Genomic DNA, 15338 nt, shown 5'->3' with positions numbered 1-15338 from the left:
TCTCGTCTCTCTCATTTCATGCAGTTCTTCCCTGCCCTTTGGTCCTTCTAAACAAAACAATAGACATAAGCTCCCAAAATTTTATCTTCCGCCTATTTTTCCCCAACTCCGTGTGTCTGGGACAAATTTCCCTTGTCTCGCACGAGCCGCTTCTCTTTCTTCCCCATATGTTTCATTCCCTTTAGCGCCCTTTTACTTCTTTCCCCATACCATTTCTCATGCGTTGGACTTAGAAAATAAAAGTTAGCTTTCGCGTCGTTTTATTTACCATAAAGAATGAAGTATAACCTTTTTCGTAGCTTAGAACCCTCATTAATGGATGAGTTATCTAGTCCTACTGAGGATTCGAACCTCAGACCCACAGCATCACAGCCGAGCGCTCTACCTTTTGAGCTATTAGCATCTGTGTTACGCCTTACGTTGAGCTTAGGAAAAATGCACCCTCCAAGCCCACCAAGCGCGCCCTTTTTTTCTCTTCCCTTGCTCGTGTTTCACTTGCCTTGTACCCTATCCGTATGCGCCTTTGTGTCACTCTAATGAAAATTGACCTGTGTTTTTCCCCGTCGTTACAATTATATCATGCATTTTCTTCTTCTCCTGTCTAATCGATGCATTGTTTCCCGAATTTTTCTTTTGCATCATTGAGATTATTCTTTCTTCTTCCCAATGACACCAGTCACCGCATAAAAATACTTACTCTTATATTAGATACATAATGTTTTTCCGTGCACTACATGCGTATTTTTGCTCGCTAGCGACCATCGGCAACTGTTTACGGGCCGACGGAAGATCGTTGACCTTTTTAATTGCCGTCATATATAACTTCTGCTTTTGCTTTTATTTTACCTTCTTTATATATTACTCATTTAGTTTTAAGAAACCCACATGATGTTGTATTATGCTTTTATCTATACCTTCCACTGTTGATGTTGATTGTAATGTTTATTATATGTTGCCCTCTATAGAAAATGTCGCTGATTCCATTCATACTGTTGCTATGTCTTTACGGGCTACACCCGCAGGCATTTCAAACAACCGTATGCGATTGTTCCGAACCATTAAAGACGGGAATACTCCAATTTTCCGACGACAATTGCCAAGCGATTGCGCCCGATAATAAGGCCGTGAAAGTGAAATATGCAATTTATAGTGAAGACCGTGCCGCGGCTAAATTTCCTGGATTTCGATTGACACTTCACCCGCCGAGTGCAATGAAATGATTAACCAAAAACGATGTGACGAAAATCGAATGATTTTTTCAGACGATAAATTTATATTTGATCGTGAACCTGACATTTTCGGATATTGGCTACAGACAATTGATTCTGAAATTATAAACTGTGTTTTGGAGAAAGTGCAACTTTTTCAACTACACCAAGACGCCGATTTTACAACACCAATCGGAACAGCTTCCGCCACGACTGGAAATTTATCACACAATCACTTAACATTAATTTGGGACAAAACCTATACACAAAAGACTAAACCGAAAACCCGACTAGTGGAAGATGGGATAGGTACACTGGTTCGTCTACCGGGCGACGAAACAATTTTCAGGCTACAAGATGACGCCAGACAACTTGATTTTCATTTGACACCTACAACACGCTGTGCCTCCCTACAAAACGAATGCACCAATAGAACTTCGTCGTTCGAGATCATCGGCCAATCGAAACTCACCGTTTCGGCGGCGGCCATCATGGAAAATTTACCAACCACTTTGGTGACTCCGGCGCCATCTACCGATGAAAATTTAAACGTACCCGCGAATATACAATATATTCGAGACCAACTTACTGATCATGAAAATGAATTAGCAAGACAAATTCGACTAATGCAATGTGAAGCTCGCAAGGCCAAACACGAAAGGGCCGTTACAACGGCTCAATATAACGGATGGTTAGCAGCTTCGCAGTTAAATTTACCACAATGCACGAAATTACAGGCCTTTGGAAAAACAGTTGTATTAATTCAATGTAAAACTTTAAATGTTCCATTTGAGACTATACTGACATCTTGCGGACCGCAGCCGAAATTTCAAAATTACACCATTAATCTCGACGGATGGGAACTTGTTAAATATTCCCCTTGTTATTGGACTAACGGTTTCGTTAATTTTAACGACAAACCTTACGCCTTCCGTAACGACACATGGAAACCAATCGAAGCAAACATTGTGTTACCGGAACAAGCACTTGCACATTCTTTTCGGTATGAAAATGTCGAGTTTCTCGACTACGACCATCGAAGCAACCCGGCATATACTGACAATATGCTAAATCATATGAACATTATGGCCGATATAGCCGCCGCGATTAATGAACATCCTGCACCTGAATTTGCCTTACACCACAAATACAGTGCGTCGACCGTCTTAATGACATCAGCCAGTGTCGGAACTTATACATCTTGGTGGGACACCATCACGAATTATTTCTTCATCGGCATTTTATGTCTTTTGGTGCTTATCTTCTTGCGCATTTGCTATGCCTGCGGTCTTTTTACCCTCATCTGGGCTGTCTGCTGTCGCCCTTCCGATGATCCAAGACCTGCGGCTCCCGAATCGATTCCGATGCATCAACTCTGATTACGGGACGTAATCTCACGCCGCCGGGAGTGATGTAACGAAGCCGAATATATCTTACTTTAACTTTTCTCGCTTTTGCTTCAGTAGTAAATACAAGTCTGGGCACGACAATTGCAACACTATACGCAGTGCAGCTGACCTAGATGAACACCTGCAAGCTGATTCACGCAGACGATACGTCACCAATATCACACCATATTGAACGCGTCCTTTTGATTGGTTAACCGCGTGAAGCCTACAAGCTCCTCCCAATCACGCCACTTTGCAATATGCAAAGTTCCGTGGTTAACCCAGCATCTGAGGAAGATCAGACAAGTTGTTGCAGCCGTGCCGAGTAGTTGCCCTAAGTCATTTTTCCTTGCTTATTTGAGTAGTATTGTGCCTTAATTAATGTTTCAGTAACCAAACCTTTTGAGTAGAAAACTCGTTCTCGTCTTGAGTCTTCTCAGACGTTCTGTGCCAATTCTTGCGTTCCAAACTCTGCCTGTGTGGAAGCTGAATTCCAAGCTCGTCTTGTGTCATTTTTATCTTCCATTTTTTCACTCGTGAGTTCACGGTAAGACCCTGTTTAATTGTTCCTTCTTTTAACTTGTTTTCTGAATGTTTCTTCTCGTCTTTTGTTCTCTTGTCTTTTTATTTCTTATGTCCTAGCTTATAATAAACACAGACGTCATTGTGGGTAAAACGCCTCGAGTTCGATTTACATTTATTGTCTTAATTTCGGTAAAGTCCGTCTTCCCACACGGGAAGATGCTTTACACGGTCGAGGTGGACAGCCAGACGCCTCTTTCTCCGGATCACGACAGCCAGGAGTCGTGTGAGATCGAGCGCCAACGCTACGTGCGTCGCATCGAGGAAAGGACGACCGCGCTAATACGCCAACTGAACGCAGACCTTTTCGCCGAAGATTAGGGATGCGCAGTAAATACCCTGAAGTTAATTTTGGACCCGGACCCCCCGAAACGTCATCCTCATCTTTACAACTGGTCCTCAGACCTGTGGGACACAGCTCGAAAACGACAGAGGCGCGACCCTAACATCCAACACTAAGGACCACAGCAAGAAAAAAAGGGGGCGAAAAGGACACTGAAAAATTTTATATACTCCCACCCCAATAGCAATGTGTATATTCCTTGTAGTCTAGGACTCTCTCCCTAAACTTTTCCACCTTCACATTATATTCACTATCCTAACGCAACAAAAATAAACACACTAGAATGCATACGCTACCACTAATTATTCATTGTAGGACATACATACAGAAAAAAAAGGTTACGGCGGTGTTAGAAAATTAAAATAAGCTTAAACTAATAAAAGAAGCGGAGAAGAAGAAAAAAAAACTGAAGAAAAAAAATGTCCCTCGCGTCTTGTCGTTCGTAGATATAATTTTTTTGGCTAAATACAACATAAAGGAATATCAGTTTGAGGTAGCTCAACAACGCCTTAGGCGAGCATTGAACCAAGACTCCCGAGACGTAGTCAAGGGCTATGCCTATAAGCCATCTAGCCATATAGCAAGCCGACTTCAATAACCAAAGCAATGTTAAATCGAAACATGATAACTAAGACTTAAAATATTAAATGATAATCAACCCACAATGCATTAATTAGGAATTAGTTTACCTCACAAACTCAAGAGGAATCTACCAGTAAATTTCCAGTCAAGGTCACCGCGTGAACCAAAACTAAGACTCCCGAGTCGCAATCGGAAAAACATGCCAATAATAACAACAATCTAAGATGGCCGACGACGATTCACGCTGGCCATGGTTGCCCTCTGCTAAACGTGTTCGCCGCGACTGCGAAGACGATGACGGCATCCTACAAGAGGCTTCCAGCACCGCAACTACGGAAGAAAACGCTTCCAACACTACAAGAAACAGATGGGAAGCCCCGCGTAGGAAGACGGCGATGTATCCAATAATACTGAACACTCTGTGAAATTATTTACCCCTATACCGGAAAAACAAGTTTCCACGATGCCCTATATACGTATTTTTACTCGCTCGCATTCATCTGCAGCTGTTGAGAAGCCGACGAGAGATCGTGGACCTTTTTACATTTTGTTTACACATTACTCTACATCACCCCTGCTGCACACAGGGTAAACACGGAATAAAATTTGACTTTTTACTTAACACATGCACACTTACACCGATTTAAAACAAAATGTCCGCCAGAAATAATAAAATGGAAGTCACTACAATGCCCGCATGACAGGCTTTGCTATCTAAAGTTCTACTATGCTACTATTTATCCATTTCTGACAAGAGTAGCGGAGCAGAAAATTTGAAAACAAAGCATCCCATCTGAGCATTTATCAGAGACTGAGAAGCAGCAACCGAATTTCGAGAACAGCCAAGAACAACCAATGCAACACACCTCTGGAGCGACTGGAACAGCAATACGTGCTGCAATGGTTATCTGCCAGACGAATTCTCTTAAAGCGATTCCTATTGGTTGAAGGGGCGTTTTACTCATAAAAAGAGGGTGTATTCCTATATCGCCAATCCTAGCATTCTAGAAGGACTGGTACAGACTTCAAAAGAAAAGTTCGTTTTTAAAAAATGTCTGCAGAAGGCCTTAATGACACACACGTGTGCAGTATCTATATATAAAGCTTTGACATTGAATACCTCCTGAGACTAGACTTCCAGGAACGTAAAGCATGGACGTTCCATTATCGTATAGTCGTTAAACGGCTGCTCTGACCTTGTCTAAAAACGGAGGGAAGGCTTTCATTTCACAAAGCACAAGTTCCCTTTGGACTTCTCTATTCTTTAACTCTTGGCTAGCCTATCAGGCAACCTATGGCAGTAATAAAACTTGTTAATTTGTAGTAAAAATTGGCTAGCAGCATAAAGCACAACCGGAAAATATAGCGTTATCAGAGCTTAACCGTAATTAAACTGAAACACTGGACAAATAGAATCTGGAAAATTCACAAGTGTGTCCAGCTGGTTACCCTAGAAAGCTCAGACTGGAATTCAACTAGCACAGGGGTCCTAGATTTTAGTGCAGAAAAAGTTTTAAATGGCCAGAAAGCTTTTATTATGAGTGGGGGGAAAAAACCGGATCTGCTAGCTCTGATTAAATGCCGGTATACAGATTCGCATAGATTCGATTAATAAGTGAAGTCAGTTAAGCTACATCTACATCTGGGCTAAAGATGGTAACTGAAAGAAGATAGTGGACTCGAAAGAGAATGATTCCAACAAAGCCGAAACGGAAGGCATTCATCAGAGGAGTCCATCTTCCAAATCCAGCGGCGGCGTCACATACAGTGGCTTCTTACAAGAAGATATAAAAATATTTAACCTTTCTCCACAATATGCCATAGACAGCAATATGGCCAGCCATTAGGGTGTACGAGAAGTTTCTAGTTTGTAGTAACCATACGGCAAAACCAAATGTACCTAGACTCTGCCCCTATATTACGCGAATACAACAATGTAATATAGATTTTCAAAACGCTGTTTAAACGCCAACACTATTTGTTGTGAATAGGATTGTCTGTCAGTTACTTGATCACTTCAAAAAATTAAACAGACACACTAACAATTTGTTTGTTACCACTTCACAGTTAAGGCATTTGTTGACTTTTGTACAGCGTGATAGCTGGTTCTCAACTTATTCAGGTGTTCCTCAGGTGACGCCTTACCAAGCCAGACATGATTTAATTTATTTACTCTAACGTCATCGACTTGTCGGTGCTCAAGCTTAGCATGAAGAGCCTCCATGTTAGCTGTGAGTGTCTTCGTTTCCATCAATTCTGTCCGCAATTGTGCTCCGCCATTTAAACAACCTAAAGATTAAAGTGTTACTAAATGTTTACTCAAATGTAGGCTGAAAACTTACCGGATGGACAGGCCATAATTTCGACATAATCATATGTACGTTTCTTTCGCTTCATTTTTTGTACAAGGTTTTGAATATTTCGGAATCCGTTGACAATAGCCACACTTAAAACGTGCTCTCCATCTTTTTCAACGAAAGCTTCTCGGATGTCCGAATTTTTTAGTGGCTGAAACTTAACATGTCCCAGTGTCATGCCGTAAAGCTCCTTGGCAGCAAAACGTAGAACATGTTCGGCATAACCTCCTGAACCAGATCCAGACGGTACGCTCCATGATGTATCCGTTGTACCACCCAGAGAATCAATTTGAGATGGACTTAAGTCAACGAATTCTATAGCTAATTCTTCCAGTATCTGCTCGATTTCTACGGGAGTTATAACAAAGTCGACATCTTTGCTTTGTTGGTCGTCGCGAAAGAAGTCACTTCTCGAAGCCTCCAGTTTTTTATCGAAGCATGGCATAATCATGACGACAGCCAGACGAGAAGCACTCGTTTGAAGTTCGTTGGGCAGTACATCTTTGATAAGGACGCCCGCTATTTGCTGTGGAGACTTGACCTCGCTAAGATGTGGCAAAATCCAATTTCCATGAGTTTTCTCGGCGTAGCATATCCAGCCTTGACGTAAAAGATATGTCAGTAAATCTGATATAACATTAGAGTAGGGCTATGGTACCAGGGCAAGCAGATGCAAGTACAGGAATCGAAGTTGAATTGGTTGATTGTTCTCTGTATCGATGGACAAAGTCCTGTCCACACTCAAGTAAACACAGGTCTGAAAATGATTCCACATCAAATACTTTTGCGGCGCCCAGTTGCCTAAAAAGAGCTACGTTCCATTAGATCATTTTTGAGTTTTGGACAACAATCTAATAGACAGAAAGATACTTGAAAGTTTGGCTCTTGCTTCTTCAGGAGGTATCTGAAACTTGTTTGCAAATGAAAGAATAGGTTGGCATGAGAGTCCCACTACAATTTTATCAAAGGATCTGCTGGGTGATGATAGCTCAATGTCTTTACATAGCTTCAGGAACTCCATATGGTTTTGTTGGCCAATCAAAACACTCTCAGCCGATGTTATACAACCACTATAATTTAGAATAGTATTATTACACCTACAACTTTAATTCTACTCATCATTAAAAATCACCTGCAGGCCAAACAGTCGTTAAGTGTTATTTGTGCTTTTTGTAATTTTTCAGGTCTTCCCTCCTTAAAAAAAAAATAGAAAAGTAACATTTTTCATTCTGATTTTTTGTTGAAGATTAAGCAGAAATGCATGCTAAATTATCATTAAAGTATGAAATCATGAACTCAATCCAAAACTGTTACTTATTTTTAAAAGAGAAAAGTATTCACTTCAATGTAGATAAATTAAAATGTATCTTAAATGACCTATAACAATGGAATTTGTCTAACTGCACATAGCCCAAAATTTGGGTGCACCAATACTCTTTGCAGGCGTTGGTCTTCTTTCTACCCTTAAGGAAGTTTGATAAATTGCTCAAATTACATAATCTAACTGATGGAAACGTGTGACATAACCAAACACTTTACGGTTGACCAGAATATTGGTGTCATCTCACATAAAAATAGATTAAACTAAACTGCTAAAAATAAAATTATATGAATTCCACCTTGTTCAGTTGCGAGTAAGAGCCATCATCCCCAATTTGGATTTTGGCACTTCCTGAAGATGTAACTTGTCTAGCATTTTGTGTTTTAGCTGGCTTGATGCACTCCTAAATAAATAAATTTGCATAATTTCTTTTAGGTATTTGGAACCATTTTTTGCCTCATATTTGAAAATATACTTGTGAAGGAGTTATGAAGTCATCCAAGTCTGTCAACTGTATAACACTGCTAAATCTTGAACTGGTGGCCATGCTGTTTGATAGTTTGTTGTTGTTCAGTTTCGCTGGCTGGCGTTGCTCATTTGTTTTTTCGCATGCTGTTTAGTATATGTCTGCTACAAGATCCACAAGAAGAAATTCACTATCGTAACGTCTTGATCACATAAGAATTCCTTGGAAGGAATAGTTTTCATCCTGATAATTTGTTTTTAATAATTCAATTTATTTCAATTATCCTCAGACGATTCACCATAACAGTATGGCTAGACATAGGAATATTCGAACTATGAATTACGATGAAGGTATAATTGGCATAGTTTTAAGTAATGTAAATACCATTTACATTCATTGTTAACACTTGTATTCTAGAGTATGATGGGTATGATGACGTCTATGGCCATTCTGTTGAAGATGATTATGCCTCCTCGCCCAGCATGCGTAATTTTCATAATTCAACACTTATATCTTATTACAATTGTGCTGTTTACAATGTTGCTTGACCTATGCAGAGCACTTCCTTTATGATAGAAGTCAAGAACATCAGATGTCTGCATATATTCAGTCAGATATTCCAGAGGAAGATGAACTGATTACAGATGTACATTCCAATATCCTTTCTTGAAATTTTCTGTAAACAAAAAATTAATAACTTTGTTATATTAGGAATCCAAAAATGGAAATGATGTTGGTGCACCTTCTAGAATACCCCCCTTAGGTGAATTAGAACAAGCCCAATTGTATTCCTGCCTTGATCTTCTTCGTGACAGAATGGGGGATGCACTTTCAGAACAAGCTGGCATTGATGCCATTCTAGCATGTAACTTTGATGCAGAGAAGGCTCTTGACCAACTGTTGAAGACTTCTGTTGCTTCCTCATTAAGCAAACCCACAAAATCAATCGTCAAATCAAAACCAGCGCCTGTGATTCAAGGTATTAACATTGGGGTACATCAGGCTCTTACCATTTTTTGTAATCAGTCTACCATTTATCATAAAAAGTCATTTCTATTTAATATTTCAGACTCTGTTAGTGATTGCTAGATATCATGTAAATTTTTATAGTCTAATGTTTACATGATTCATTTCTTGTTGATTTACATTGAATTAATCGTTTCTTTTTACACGTTTTATTTTTCTATATGTTGGTTGGGGCGTCTTCTCGTGTCTGTTTTCCTTGGGATGCTGTTCAATAAGGTAAGATATCACATCTAGTTTAAGTACAGAAAAATTAAGCATGAGTCAACTTGCCACGCTTCATTTATCAAAGAGAAATCCAACTTTGCAGAGGCCGACTCCTAATCCTATAGCGCCTTTTAAACAGGGTTCAATAGTTAATACAGGGAATGGTCAGGTTCTTGCTAAACCAAAGTTAGCTGATTTGGCAAAAATAAGCTTAGGTCAACCGAACCAGTCTAAAAGCCTAGGGACAAGTATAACTCGTCCTTCTTTATCTGAGTTGGCAAGAGTAAATTTGCAACCACATAGTCGGCCGGGGGTGCATGCGCCTCGCCTTCATCGACCATTAGCCAACCAATTTCCGAACAGCCAACCAGAAATTCAAAGCGTTGAGAGGAACTTTGATTTGGCCTTGGCGTTGCGAAGCAAATGCGCGATAGCTGAGGGACGGAGAAACGTCCAGTCAGCTAGAACTGCAGAAATCCTTCCGAACTTACCACTTGTAGTCGACTCTAGTCCACTGGATATGGCACTAATTTGCAAGCAAGCATCGCCGTTAGGGCGCGTAATGGCCACAGACGGCCAACACTCTAAAACTCTCTTTCGTAGATTTGATCGATCCGTGATGACATCTAACGCATCATTACCTTTAAAACCATTCGATTTTACGACCCCTTCGCCGGATGATGTTATTAAAAGTCGCCTCCGTGTCATTTAAACAGCCCCCTTCTAAACTCGTCTTACACATTTTTTAATTTTTTTTCGTCTTCAATTATTCTTCGTCGGAACCAAGTCTGCCCCTTTTTGTTGTTAAGTGATGTTGATCGTCAATACAGAGCTCACTTTTTCAGCCCATCGTATCCCATTTGGTATTGATCGTACCTTAAGCTTATCGATTTCGTTTGATCCTCAACGGGTAATAGTGGAAAAAATCAGAGGATCAGAGTTTCGAGATGGAAAGACTCCAGTGAAAGTCGTGTCTGCAAAGAAAGTTGTTGCCACCGGGTTTTCGTTGCCCTCGACTAGCACCGAAGCCAGCAGCTCAGCCGACCGCCAGCCAACAAAACAAGGTTGTATTATTATGAATGCGACCTGTTGTTGTACGAAAATGTTAACATTTTTCTTCTCTAAAAACATGCGGATGCTCAGAATCGGCCGTAGAAGAAACTAGTCGACAGCTGGGCTACCTCCGAACTCCAGGCGCCACTCCACGTTCCACATCTCCGGCAGATCGAGAAGCTACACCTTCAGCTACACCTTCGGCCACTCCCAAATCTCAACCGTAATTTTCAACTAATCGTATATTTTGGTTACTAATTAATTGTTTATTTATGTGTAACTCACTGCGTGTGCAGTCGCACGCGCGAGAGTCGCGTAGATGTTGCCAGCGAGTACGTGAAGGAGAGAAGTGGGACCAAGGCATTGCTCAACTTAGTCGTCGTAGGGCATGTCGACGCAGGCAAATCAACGTTGATGGGCCACATGCTATTTCGCTTGGGACAAGTGTCTTCCAAGCAAATGCACAAATACGAACAAGAGTCTAAGAAACTTGGCAAACAATCTTTCATGTACGCATGGGTGCTCGATGAAACTGGCGAAGAAAGGTCAGTGTTAACCGCTAGAATGTCTTTTTACAAACTTAAAACAGAAGTATCTGAATGTCTCCGTTAATTACTAGATCGCGTGGTATCACGATGGATGTGGCCCAGTCACAATTCGAAACCGAAACCAAATCCATAACGCTTTTAGATGCGCCCGGCCACCGCGATTTCATACCCAATATGATTTTCGGAGCAGCTCAAGCCGATGTCGCCCTCTTGGTTGTTGATGCCACTACCGGCGAATTTGAAACGGGCTTTGAAAGTGGAGGTCAGACGAGGGAGCATGCCCTTCTTGTCAGATCCCTCGGTAAGTTTACTTTTCTTACCTATTTTAACAGGGCTTTAAAACTAACGGATTTTTTATTATCGTAGGCGTCAGTCAGTTGGGAGTGGTAAATAGCATTAGTTCCGGACTTTCTTTTATTGTATTTGGATTTTTTTAGGTCAAGTTCTAACTTTCAATGTTGATCAGGTTGTAAACAAATTGGATATGGTCGGTTGGTCTCGCGATCGTTTCAATGAAATTGTAGCTCGTTTGGGTGCCTTTCTGAAGCAGGCTGGCTATAAAGAACAGGATGTGTTCTACGTGCCAGTGTCTGGACTAACTGGAGAAAACTTGACAGTTTTGGATGAACCCAAACTAACTGAATGGTACAGTGGACCAACATTGCTTCAAGCTATCGGTACAACTGTGCATATCAATTCATCAAAAATTTTTTTCGTTGTTTTACAATTATTGATGTGCTTTGGCTAGACAAGTTCCGGCCACCAGAGCGTCCATTGGATCGGCCCGCTCGGCTCGTGATAAGTGATATTTTTAAAAGTGTTGGTGGCAGCTCGGGTTGTTGTTTAGCAGGTCGTCTCGAAAGTGGCATGATGCAAACTGCTGATAAACTTCTAATAATGCCGCTAAATGAAATTATTCAAATCAGAAGTAATACTTTTTAAAAAATCCTTTTTATTATTTGATTTTTTATTAATTTTATTTTGTTTTTCGATATAAAGATATTGCCATTAACGAGGTTTCAAAGGGGTCGTGCTTTGCCGGTGATCAAGTTGTTTTGACTGTGAGTGGTGCAGATCTAAGTGATGTTGGCCTTGGTTCTGTCTTGTGTGACCCTAGCCAACCGATTAAAGTAACCTCACGGATTCAGGCGCGTGTTGTGATATTCAATATTGACATACCAATCACGAAGGGTTATCCGGTACGAACAAGGAAGACAGACAAATTCTTTTTCGCAAATAGTTTTTGTAATATTTAATTTTTGTTTTTTGTTTTCACCCCCAGGTGGTCATTCATTATCAATCTCTGTCCGAAGCAGCTACGATCAGCAAATTGATTGCACAGATTCACAAGAGCACGGGCGAGGTGGTTAGAAAGCGGCCTCGATGCTTAACCAAACAAACCAGCGGTCTGGTGGAAATCGAGATTTCCCGACCTATTTGTATGGAACTCTATAAGGATTATAGAGAATTAGGTCGATTCATGATCCGAGCAAACGGTACAACCATCGCTGCAGGCCTCGTTACCGGTATTCTGTGAACGGGCTGTCTTTCGCCATTAAGGTATTTTGCGTGGGGTACTACGTCATTCTGTTAAGGATGTTTGCTTCGTTGCTGATTTATTATGTTTGTTATTTTCTTTTTACAGATTGGATAAGAGGTCTGTTTTTTTCCCATTCGGGCAGTGGTGTTGCGTTTATCTTTTGTTTTTGCGCACTGGTCTCAATATATGAGAGAAGAGGTTTCCCTAAGCATTTACTTTTTGTCTTGTGTTCTTTTGATTGTCAATCGCTGCATCTTTTTATGCTAATTGAAACATTTGTTAACACTCGCTATTGGCCGGAGCCCAGGTGCAATTTATTCATGAGCTGCGTCTTTTCGAGTCGATTTGCAAATTATTATCATCACACCGAATTTTCCAATCAGTTGTGTACATAGCCAAGCTTGTACGCGTGTGGCTTCTAAGCAAATAAAGCAAATCCCGTGGTTTCTCAATGTAGTGACCAAATTGTTTGTCCGTTCGTGAGTCCAATTCGTTTCAAAAGAAAAAAAAACGGTTCCTGATAAATCGACTTTCTGAACTGAAAATTCGAACAGGAAGTAAAAGTAAAGGCGTGAGATCTGGATTACACTTGTGCTTTTGGGTATTAAAACCAATAACGGTTTTTAAAAACACTCACGATCTATTATTATGTAAGCTTCAAGGATTTATTTAGTGTGACAGTAAAAGTGTTTTCGTTTCCTGGCGCTGGAAAACAGAGTAGAAACACGTTCTGGGACGTCAGAGTTTTCCACGAACACTCGAATCGTTTTTGAAGAGAACCTCTTAAAATTAAACCGCACAGAAATTTCGTTAAGGTTTTGAAGCTTTCCTTATAAACACAGTAGCTTTCATCACCGATGTGCTTAACGTGAAGTAAATGGATTTTAAATAAAGACAATGAAGTGCAATTGAAAGTGTGATTTCTTTCAATTTCCCTACTATCAAAGTCAACGAATGAATTCGAAAAGAAAGAAACACAAAAATTGCGTTAATCCAAAGCGATATTTTTTTTTGCTTTCCGAATACGAGTAGAGCCTTTCTATTTTTGGTTTTTGTTGCTACTCGCCGAAACGCGTTGAAAATCGCATAGATAAAAGCGTTAATTTCTTTCGTCTTTTTTTCAGTACGCCGTCCTTGTACGGGCAACGCCCTTTCAAAGCCATTTGACAAGTCGAAACAAATGAGCCAAACTTGTACGTTTTCTTTTTTACGACGTGTTGAATGCTTTCAAATCGACCAGACAATTGCCATTGTTTTTCTGCTTTGCGCCACCATACAAAACAGATGCCAAAATCAAACGATTTGCATTTGCACAGCTGCATGTCCATTCCTTGTTTATAGTACATCCCCCCCTCGCCATTTTAATTCCTAGCCACACTGAATATATTATATCCGGATTTGCTTCTTTTGGGGGGAACTAGAAATACCAAAACCGGGGGAATTACAAATCAGAGAGTAGCTCAGTTTTGGGACGGGCATTGAGTGACTTTGACGGTTAGCGAAGTATAATAGGCTAGACAGCCGGAAAGATATACGGGAGCTATAGACTTACCGACGACGCTTGGGCGACGGAAACAGTGAAATGATCCATAGATTATGGGGTATCCGGTAGCTTTCCCAATCAAGCAATGTCTCCATCCCGTCTGCCTTTCCGCTTATCACGCCCTCCTAACGTCTGCATGCATAAATAACCTAGAAACCCAATAACAAGTTGCGTTTTCATTTCTTTCAGATCCCTACACTTAATGTAATCAATAACGTATCAAAAAACGTAGGGCAGCGTGTGTGCGTAACACTTCTATAATTCAAAGAAAATTCAGCAACGGGTTGTTTTGTTTTTGTTTGTTTTTCGCGCTACGTGGTGGCGATCACGCATTCCTGATTGCATCACGCGGTGGCTTTTCTAGTGTGCCGTGTGTGATCGTGAGGGTGCGTTTGCCTTGGCCAATCAAAGTTGGAATCTAACCAAAAAGAAGTCGAAGACGCGAGAAGCGAAATTTCATGATAATTGGATACGAGCGTGCGTCAATTGATTATCTGTTAGCCTTATGCAGCGCGACGAGGTGTTATGAAAACACAACCACCAAAAAAAGAAAAGAAAAAGAACTTTCCTGTTTCTTTTCGCAGCACCACGTCATGTACCACAACTTAGACTAACAAGGAATCTTGCAAATCAGCAACCGGACTTGAGCACAGAGTGACGGCTACCGAAACACACAGCCATGAGATCAAATGGGATGTCTGTTGCTGCTCTTGGCCACAGTCCAGCGGGTTGGGCCATGTGACTGCCCCTGACTGATGGTTTGGCTTCGATTTTTTTTTTTTTTTTTTCAAAGAAAGCTGTGCACACCGTAAAAGCACTTGCTTTCGTGTAACGTTTTGGCCACTGTCCCAAAACGCCACATGACTTTAACACCAACTTGGAGTGATTCTCTCAGTTTTAACACGAGGGAACCTGCGTCACTAATTGTGTCTCTGCACTGCAATGCTTGTCGAAGATAAAGCATTCGGAAAAAATTACTGTTATCACTCGCTTTTTTTTTTATTGTTCGGGAAAGGAGAAAAAACACAGATCCACTGTCTGTTGAAATTGGATCCGTTTAACAAAAAAAGAAAAAGAAGGTATTTCTTTCTTTTTTATCTTGTTTTTGTTTCACCTTCGTCTAATTGCGTCAGAGAGAAAGAGAGAGAGAGAGAGAAAAAAAGAAGTAAGCGATTGG

The 15338-nt window shown here is 40.7% G+C and overlaps 2 protein-coding genes across 2 annotated transcripts; one reads left to right on the top strand and one right to left on the bottom strand.

Moving 5' to 3' along the window:
* Positions 1-6000: 6000 nt before the first annotated feature.
* Positions 6001-8489, bottom strand: LOC130703076 (cytosolic iron-sulfur assembly component 3-like). Its single transcript, XM_057524697.1, has 8 exons — positions 8459-8489; positions 8257-8393; positions 8080-8184; positions 7593-7654; positions 7331-7530; positions 7119-7271; positions 6446-7060; positions 6001-6392 (listed from the first exon to the last, which is right to left on the bottom strand). Exons 1-8 carry the CDS (start codon positions 8487-8489, stop codon positions 6157-6159), a joined length of 1539 nt encoding a protein of 512 aa, XP_057380680.1. The 3' UTR covers positions 6001-6156.
* LOC130702884 (protein HBS1-like) lies at positions 8431-12826 on the top strand. Its single transcript, XM_057524498.1, has 14 exons — positions 8431-8597; positions 8665-8733; positions 8805-8893; positions 8959-9226; positions 10395-10541; positions 10621-10753; positions 10827-11075; positions 11150-11379; positions 11445-11464; positions 11545-11755; positions 11827-12006; positions 12078-12277; positions 12361-12638; positions 12724-12826. Exons 1-13 carry the CDS (start codon positions 8555-8557, stop codon positions 12613-12615), a joined length of 2094 nt encoding a protein of 697 aa, XP_057380481.1. The 5' UTR covers positions 8431-8554; the 3' UTR covers positions 12616-12638; positions 12724-12826.
* Positions 12827-15338: the final 2512 nt, after the last annotated feature.

This window comes from Daphnia carinata, chromosome 5 (genome assembly GCF_022539665.2).
Source record: "Daphnia carinata strain CSIRO-1 chromosome 5, CSIRO_AGI_Dcar_HiC_V3, whole genome shotgun sequence".
Taxonomy (NCBI): Eukaryota; Metazoa; Arthropoda; class Branchiopoda; order Diplostraca; family Daphniidae; genus Daphnia; species Daphnia carinata.
The sequence above is the reverse complement of the archived record's forward strand: the minus strand, read 5'-3'. Positions and strand labels throughout refer to the sequence as shown.

Coding starts and splice junctions, on each gene's coding strand:
- LOC130702884 (XM_057524498.1), top strand. CDS start 8,555: ATGGCTAGACATAGGAATATTCGAACTATGAATTACGATGAAG. Junction 8,598..8,664: donor AACTATGAATTACGATGAAG/GTATAATTGGCA, acceptor CTTGTATTCTAG/AGTATGATGGGTATGATGAC. Junction 8,894..8,958: donor AAGATGAACTGATTACAGAT/GTACATTCCAAT, acceptor TTGTTATATTAG/GAATCCAAAAATGGAAATGA.
- LOC130703076 (XM_057524697.1), bottom strand. CDS start 8,489: ATGAAAACTATTCCTTCCAAGGAATTCTTAT. Junction 7,272..7,330: donor AGCAAGAGCCAAACTTTCAA/GTATCTTTCTGT, acceptor AATGGAACGTAG/CTCTTTTTAGGCAACTGGGC. Junction 7,061..7,118: donor ACTTGCATCTGCTTGCCCTG/GTACCATAGCCC, acceptor TTTTACGTCAAG/GCTGGATATGCTACGCCGAG.